This window comes from Diceros bicornis, chromosome 3 (assembly GCF_020826845.1).
Source record: "Diceros bicornis minor isolate mBicDic1 chromosome 3, mDicBic1.mat.cur, whole genome shotgun sequence".
NCBI classification, from domain to species: Eukaryota; Metazoa; Chordata; class Mammalia; order Perissodactyla; family Rhinocerotidae; genus Diceros; species Diceros bicornis.
The window spans coordinates 7,498,511-7,505,964 of record NC_080742.1 but is presented as its reverse complement, the minus strand read 5'-3'; the positions used below and the strand labels follow the sequence as shown (position 1 = coordinate 7,505,964).

Below are 7,454 nucleotides of genomic sequence, written 5' to 3'. Positions count from 1 at the left end.
TTGTCAAAACTCATCAAACCGTACACTCAAAATGTATGCATATTACTGCCTGTAAATTACACCTCAATAAAGTTGATTTTTAAAAATGTATTCCTGACATTTATAAACATTATACTAAATAAATACTGAATACTAAACAAATATATAAAGACTACATCTAACAGTATTTGTTGTTATTGCAAGTGGAATATTTATCTCATTTCCATTTCTAGATGGTTATTGCTAGAGATAAAGAGGCTATTTGATCTGTTTATTTTTCTTATACCCAGAGACCTTATCAAATTCCCTTATTCTGTTATTTTTAACCAGAGTCTTTTGGGTTTTCCAGGCATACAATCATAAAAACAGCAAAAAGAAAGAGCTTCATCTCTTATTATCCAATATTTATAAAGATTATTTTGTTTACCTCTCTTATTGCATTCACTAATGTCCAAAAGAATGTTGCGTAATAATGGTGATCACCACTTGTCCTCTCTTTTCTCCACTTTAAAGGAAATATCTTAACATCTGAGTGTTTAGACTGCTACTTGCTGTTGGATTTTTGATAAAGTATCAATTTGTAGTTTCTATCTATTTTATTTTGTTAAGAATGATTTTTAAAATTTTTCAAATGACTTCTCAGCATTTTTTAGAATGACATATGAGTTTTTCTCCTTTAAATTGTTGAGGTGATGAAATATGCTTATAGATTTCCTAATTTTGCAACAGTTGCTTTCCCAGAATAAAACCTCTTGAATTTTTTTCCCCCAGGGGAAGAATCGCCCTAAGCTAACATCTGCCGCCAATCTTCCTCCTTTTTTCTTCCTTCCCCCACCCCCCAACCCTAAATCTCCAGTACATAGTTGTGTATAGTTGTAAATTCTTCTAGTTCTTCCATATAACCCGCCACCACAGCGTGGCCACCGCAGATGAGTGGCCTGGCTCCGCGCCCAGAACCAAACCGGGCCGCCGACAAAGCGGAGCACACTGATCTCCAACCATAGGCCATCTGGGCTGGCTCGAATTATTCTTTTGATAAGATACTGGATTCCCTTTTGAAAGATATTCATATGCTAACTTGAACTTTGGTTATTTTTTTTTATGATATCTTGATCAGGTTACAGTAAGGCTGGCTTCATGAAATGATTTAGAGAGTTTCCATCTTTTTCTTTGTCCCAGAATAGTAAAAAATAACATTTTCAACAACTAATAACGTGATTATCTATTGTTCTTTAAAGATTAAAAAGGATTTAACTGTGAAATTGTTGAGTCTCCATGCTATTCTTTTAGTAGATATTTAATCTTCAATTTTTCTAGAATTAATCTCATGTTTTCTATTTGTTGGGTCAGTTTTATTAGGAAGTCATTCATATCTCCTAGGTTTTCAAATGTATTGCTCTTGAGTTTTAATTAGTAATTTATAATGTTTGAATTTCCTTCTTCATCATTACCTCCTTTCTCATTTCTATCTTGTAAAATTTCGTTCTCTTTTTTTTTTAAATCAGCATCAAAGAGGATTATCTATCTTATTGGTGTTTTCAAAGAACCAGCTTTTGGATTTATTTATGCACGTTCTGGAGTGTTCTATTTTATTAATTTCAGTTGTTATCTTTATTCCTTCCCTATCGTTTTGTTTCTAATTAAGATATATAATAAGTTTATGTATTTTTTTCTTTCTTTAATAATAAAGACATTAAAGCCTATAGAATTGCCTCTTAGGACGGCTTTTATTTGTTCCCATGTTTTTTGGTAGGAAGCATTCTGATTTTAATTGATTAGTACATATGTCATTTTAATTTTTATTTCCTTTTTGATCCAAATGTTATTTAGGAAGGTGTTTCTAATGTCCAATATTATAGTTAAAATTATCGGGGTCATTTTTATTATTTATTACTAATTTTGTTGGATTATGATCAGAGAATATGACCTGTAAAATCTCTATGCTTTTTAGTCTATTAAGGCAATTTTTGTGGCCAAGTATAGAATGTTTTTATACATATTCCATGGACCTACTGAGTAAATCATATGTGTGTATATAAATATATGCAAAATTCTCTGTGAACATTTAAAATTATAAACTACTCCACCCAGCCACCCTCACTCACACACTCACTGTTCCCCTTACTTTGCTTGTTTTTGAAAAGTTTTTTCATAGCATCATTTATGATCTTGTAACAAACTATATAATTTACCAATATAGTGCTTATTGTTTACCCTCCGTCAATTCTACATGAATGTAAAGTCCCCAAGAGCTGAGAACTTTTGTCTGTATCATTCACTGATGTATTCCAAAAGCCTACAACGTTCGGTGCCTGGCACACAAGGCAGGTGCTCCACAAAGTATGTTAGCTAAAAAAATTCATTATTACTACATGACCACGCGAACAAAGGGCAAAAACAGGAATAGTGCTGGTGTCCATTCATTCACTAACATCTGTTTCAGCATCTGCTACGTGTCAAAACCTTGCTAGGGCTGAGTATATAAAGATAAATAAGACAAGCCCCGACCTCACCGAGCCAGTAGTCTTTTAGAGCATAAGAAGGAACGGGATGAGAAGGATTCTGTGAAGCAATAAGAAATGTATTCGTTTATAAATGTACTCTTTATATTTATTGATCTCAAAATGGCCGCAGTATCTAACTTTTCGATTCCATTGTCCTTTGCTCCACGCTCCTAACAACTAAAAAAGGTCGAGCTGTCAAATCTCAAACGCACTGACGGGGGCTCTAAAAGAGATGGAGTCTTTGGCCAGTGATCGCCCACCAAATGAACGACCTTGAACGGTTTTACTATCGCGCGTCTCGAAAATCCAGACCACTACACAGACCACGGCGAGAATGTTTCACTGAGGGTCCGGCTGCCTTCCGCAGAGGGCAAGATCGGACGGGCCCCACCAGGGCGGTACCCGCCTCGCCCACAAGAGGCGCGCGCCGGCACTTCCAGTCAACTGAAGAAACCCCAACCACCAGGGAGCAAAGAGCGCGAACAGTAGCCAGAACCCACCGGAGACGGCCCCGACACCACGCACGCGCAGCCGCCCTGCGAGCCCCGAGTCGCAGTCTCCGCCCCGCCCCTCGGACCGGAAGGAGTCGCGAGGACTTCCGGCGGCCGGAGGCACTGTGGTTGCCTCGGTGATGTCGTGGGTTCAAGCTGCTTCTTTGGTCCAGGGCCGTGGAGAGGAGGGAGACGTGTTTGATGAGGAAGCGGACGAGTCGCTCCTGGTGCAGCGGGAATGGCGGAGCCACATGCAGAGACGAGTCAAGGTAAAGCTGCGTGGAGGGTGGTGGGGGGCCTTCATATGCCGGGTTGTGGGGAGAGGGGCGTGGTGGTGTGAAGAAGCTGGGGTCCGGAGAGGAGGCCAGAGTGGTCCGGGCCTGGCCCCGCGCTGCCCTCCCTACCCCTTGCCGCCCAGTCCGGCCCGCGTCTTGCTAGGATTTCCCAATGGGTTACTTGAAAGCGTCTGAAACCACAGGGTTTATTCCTCGAGCGCCTGCGGGGTGCGTTCGGCGCTGAGGACCGACCAAAATAAACTTTGTGTAGAGTTGGAAGAGATTGCAGTTTGATGAGGATCACAGGAAACGTGGCGGGGGGAGAAACGTATACACTGACTGTACGTATGGCTGTCAAAGGACGTGTACACAGTTCACATGGGTTGCTTGAATGGGTGAGGAGCCTAAAATTAGGAGTGGCATTGATCAAAATATATGGAAAAAGCGAACTTAAGAATGTTGTCAAAGGGCAATAAGGGAAAGCTAATATGGAATACTGGTGGCTAGTTAAGGGAATAGTAAAGTTGGGTTTTTTTTTATTTGTTAGGTGTGAATTATCCATCTCTAATTTGTCTCACTATTCATTAAGGCTGAGCGTAATACCACCCGCATAATTTCTAGGTGGAGCACTCAGGGCTTCGTTCAGGGTGAGGACCAAATGTTGAGGTCCATGTCCACTTAATATCCTTGCCAACCATTAAATTGCCACTAAATCTGCCCACGTTTAAAATTTCAGTAAAATAATGTTTGCTTAGCCAAACAACTATGTTGTCAATATCAGAAATGCTTCACATGAGGCTGAGGCTAGACCAGTAAGTGTTGAGCATCTTTTGAGTGCTGTGGCACCATAGGAGATGCAGGACAAAACCCCTGCCCACAGAGAATTTGCAGTTTAGTTGAATTTAGGTATCAAGCAAAATTTCTAAAACCAGACTTCTCATCTTCCTTTTGCTAAACCACTTTCCTCTTTCCCTACTTCAGTTAATTATCCAGGACCTTCAATAACCCTATTTACTGCCCTGTCTCCTCACCTGCCCACACCAATCCAGTCAGTTGCCAAGGGGCCAGATGTGTTATTCTCTGTTTTGTTTCCGTGAAGCTTTTGCTAACACAGGGTTTTTAAAAATTGTATGAGAATCAGTATTTTAAAATGTGCCCAATAAGTCTAGGCTTCAAAAATGAGATAAACCAATAATGAACTTTTATGGGAAGCATAGTCTACTTTGGTTGTGTGGCTATGGCATATGTTATAGAGCAATTATGTTAAATAATTGTAAAGGCCTACAACACAGTAAAGGCCTATTTCATTGATTTTCTAAGTTGGTTCTATGACTTTCTAGAAAAACCTACAATGGTTCACTTGGTGTTAGTTATAGCTGCAGTTCTTCATTACTTCCTTGTTTTTAGGAAGGTTATAGAGATGGAATAGATGCTGGCAAAGCACTTACTCTTCAACAAGGCTTCAATCAAGGTTATAAGGAAGGTGCAGAAGTCATTATAAACTATGGACAACTCAGAGGAACACTGAGGTAATTTTTTGAAACTTAAATGCTGAGTCATTTTAACCTCAGTATTACTGGAGGATTTTTATACAAGTAATATGTAAAAATAAAGTGTTTAAACGGAAGTGCTTTTCCTAGTGTTAAATCCACAAGAGAGTGCCGCAGAGCATAGGATAATATTGCCTTTGAAAAGTCCAAATCATCAGTTCATCCGTGTGTGAGCAAGGTGTTGTCCTTAATTGCAAAGAAATGATAGGAGAATGTATATTTTTTGCTACCTGAACCCACCAATCTATATCTCAAAGTAATTGAAAAGATCTTCAGATTTTGAATAAAGCTTTTAGTCTTGCACATGTGGCACACACAATATGACAGACTTCTAGACTAGCGGTACCTGGTGAAAATTATAGCTGATCATAGAGAGAAAAATGATTCCATTTACTTTAGTCCTGAGAGTTGAATACCTTGTCAGGATTCCGTAGCAATAATGGCGTGTATCAGAGCCAAGTAGTCCAGTGGCACATGGAGCTAGGAGCACAACAGGCTTGTCCTCTTTGATGCTTTATACCTTTTGAACTGCCCTCTATGGAGAAAAACATAAAATGCTTCAAATCACTGATTTTTAAAATCACTGATTTTAAAAAGGTGTAGAAAATAAAAATTATCAAAGCAAAAGAAAATTTTATTGGTTTCAGAAAATTCAACTGTCAGGAATCAGACTTTATAGTCTATCACAGTAGGAAATGATCAAGTGTCCATCTTCACATCAAGTTAAATTAATCTTTTATGAACTTAGCTTATTGCTAAATCTTTATATCAGTTGATTCCACTTTTAAAACATCATTACTTTTCACAACAACCATTATTTTATGACATGATTATCTGAAATATCAAAAGTACTGTCTGTACTAGAAAAGTAAAGAAAAATATTTGTTAGGACTGGAAGAATTCTTACCTTCAAGAAAATTGTTAGCTTAGCAAACAGTGTCTATAACAAAGTTGGAAAAAGGAATTTGCCTCAAAACTTTTTTCTCTAACCTTCAGTTTTGATGGCAGGCAACCATATGATTAGAAAAACGGTTTTCAACTTTGGCTGCACCTTGCTATCAGCTGGGAAGCTTTAAAAAATAATAGCCTCAGAGATTCTGATTTCATTGGTCTGGGATACAACCGGGCCTTGATAGTTTTAAAAGCTCCCCAGTGATTCTAATGTACATCCAAGATTGAGAATCACTAGTTTAGAGGCCATTTGATGTCCTTAAAGGAGAAACTAATTTTTCTGATCTCTCTTTCTCTGAGTTGTATCCTTCTTCAGCAGTAGCTACACGGTCATAAGGGGAAAATCTAAAATCAGGAAAAGTGGATGTGGAGCTGTGAAGGAGGAGTTAGGAATTATAAACATATATGTTTATATGATTAAGTCCTATTGTTTAATTCTTACTGAAAGATAATATCCTTATATATATTTTAAATCCTATGTTACCATCATTACTTTCCTGATTTTGACTTGCATTATTATTATTAATCCAGCTTGGCTTGGTGTTATCTGGAAGAGAAACACGTAGGACTTAGCATCAAAATTCTAAAAGCCTTTGTTGTTTAATTTTTTTCCTATTTAACTCTTATTTATATTTTCATTCAGTGCTTTGCTCTCCTGGTGTCACCTTCATGATAATAGTTCGGCTTTGATCAGTAAAATAAATAATCTTCTGGAAGCGGTTGGCCAATGTGAAGAGTATGTGCTCAAACATCTGAAATCAATCACTCCACAGCCCCATGTTGTAGATTTATTGGACTCCTTTCAGGATATGGACCTTTGTCATGTAGTTCCAGCTGAGAAAAAGATTGATGAAGCTAAAGATGAAAGACTCTGTGAAAATAATGCTGAGGTTAACAAAAACTGTAGCAGGAGTCTTAATGGGGTAGATTGTTTGTCTTTAGAATGTTGTAGAACACAAGAGCATGCACATTCTGAAAACCCAAGCCTCACTTGGATTTTAGAACAGACAGCCAGTTTAGTAAAACAGCTGGGAGTATCAGTAGACGTATTACAGCACCTCAAACAACTATAAAAATTATCTTCACTTTTCTAATGAAAATAATGTTCAGAGCATTTCTTAGAGCATTTTGTTTCTTACCCAGCTAACCAAAATTTGTACTGGTTTCTATATTGAACACTTCACTCGTAGGGTTATCCTTCATGAAAGTTTGAAATATCTTCAAAATTAACACTATTAAATGTAATATAAGCTTTTTTTCTTTGTCACTGGTAATTTTTATGTAGTTTAAAATATGCTCAGAAGTTCCAGTTGTCATTGTCATTTTCAAATTTCTGATCAAAGTCAGGTGTTTTCAGATGCATTAGCAAAAGTGAACAAGAATCAAAAGATATTTTGTAAGGACGTAACCCTACTTTCTGCTCTTGTCACCATCAGGTGGTTAGGACCTCATCACCAGCCAGTCAGACCAGTTACCAAAAATAACCTAATGACTAACACTGTAAATAGATAGACACACATAGGTATATATAGATATGGAGATATGTATGTTGAAATTAAGAGGCTATAATGTAAGAAACTGAAATGCTTATAATACTGATGATTAAAAACAAAATACTAAAATTCATTGTACTTGCAGGGTAATTAAAAGTAAGGACACACAGGGGCCAGCCCCATGGCATAGCGGTTAAGTGTGCACACTCCG

General features: G+C 37.9%; 1 protein-coding gene across 1 annotated transcript; it reads left to right on the top strand.

Moving 5' to 3' along the window:
• Positions 1-3,070: 3,070 nt before the first annotated feature.
• YAE1 (YAE1 maturation factor of ABCE1) lies at positions 3,071-7,053 on the top strand. The gene is made up of 3 exons (XM_058570662.1): positions 3,071-3,243; positions 4,657-4,778; positions 6,394-7,053. The coding sequence occupies exons 1-3, from the start codon at positions 3,115-3,117 to the stop codon at positions 6,821-6,823; spliced, it is 681 nt and encodes a 226-aa protein (XP_058426645.1). The 5' UTR covers positions 3,071-3,114; the 3' UTR covers positions 6,824-7,053.
• The last annotated feature ends 401 nt before the right edge of the window (positions 7,054-7,454 follow it).

Coding starts and splice junctions, on each gene's coding strand:
- YAE1 (XM_058570662.1), top strand. CDS start 3,115: ATGTCGTGGGTTCAAGCTGCTTCTTTGGTCCAGGGCCGTGGAGAGGAG. Junction 3,244..4,656: donor ACATGCAGAGACGAGTCAAG/GTAAAGCTGCGT, acceptor CCTTGTTTTTAG/GAAGGTTATAGAGATGGAAT. Junction 4,779..6,393: donor CAACTCAGAGGAACACTGAG/GTAATTTTTTGA, acceptor ATTTTCATTCAG/TGCTTTGCTCTCCTGGTGTC.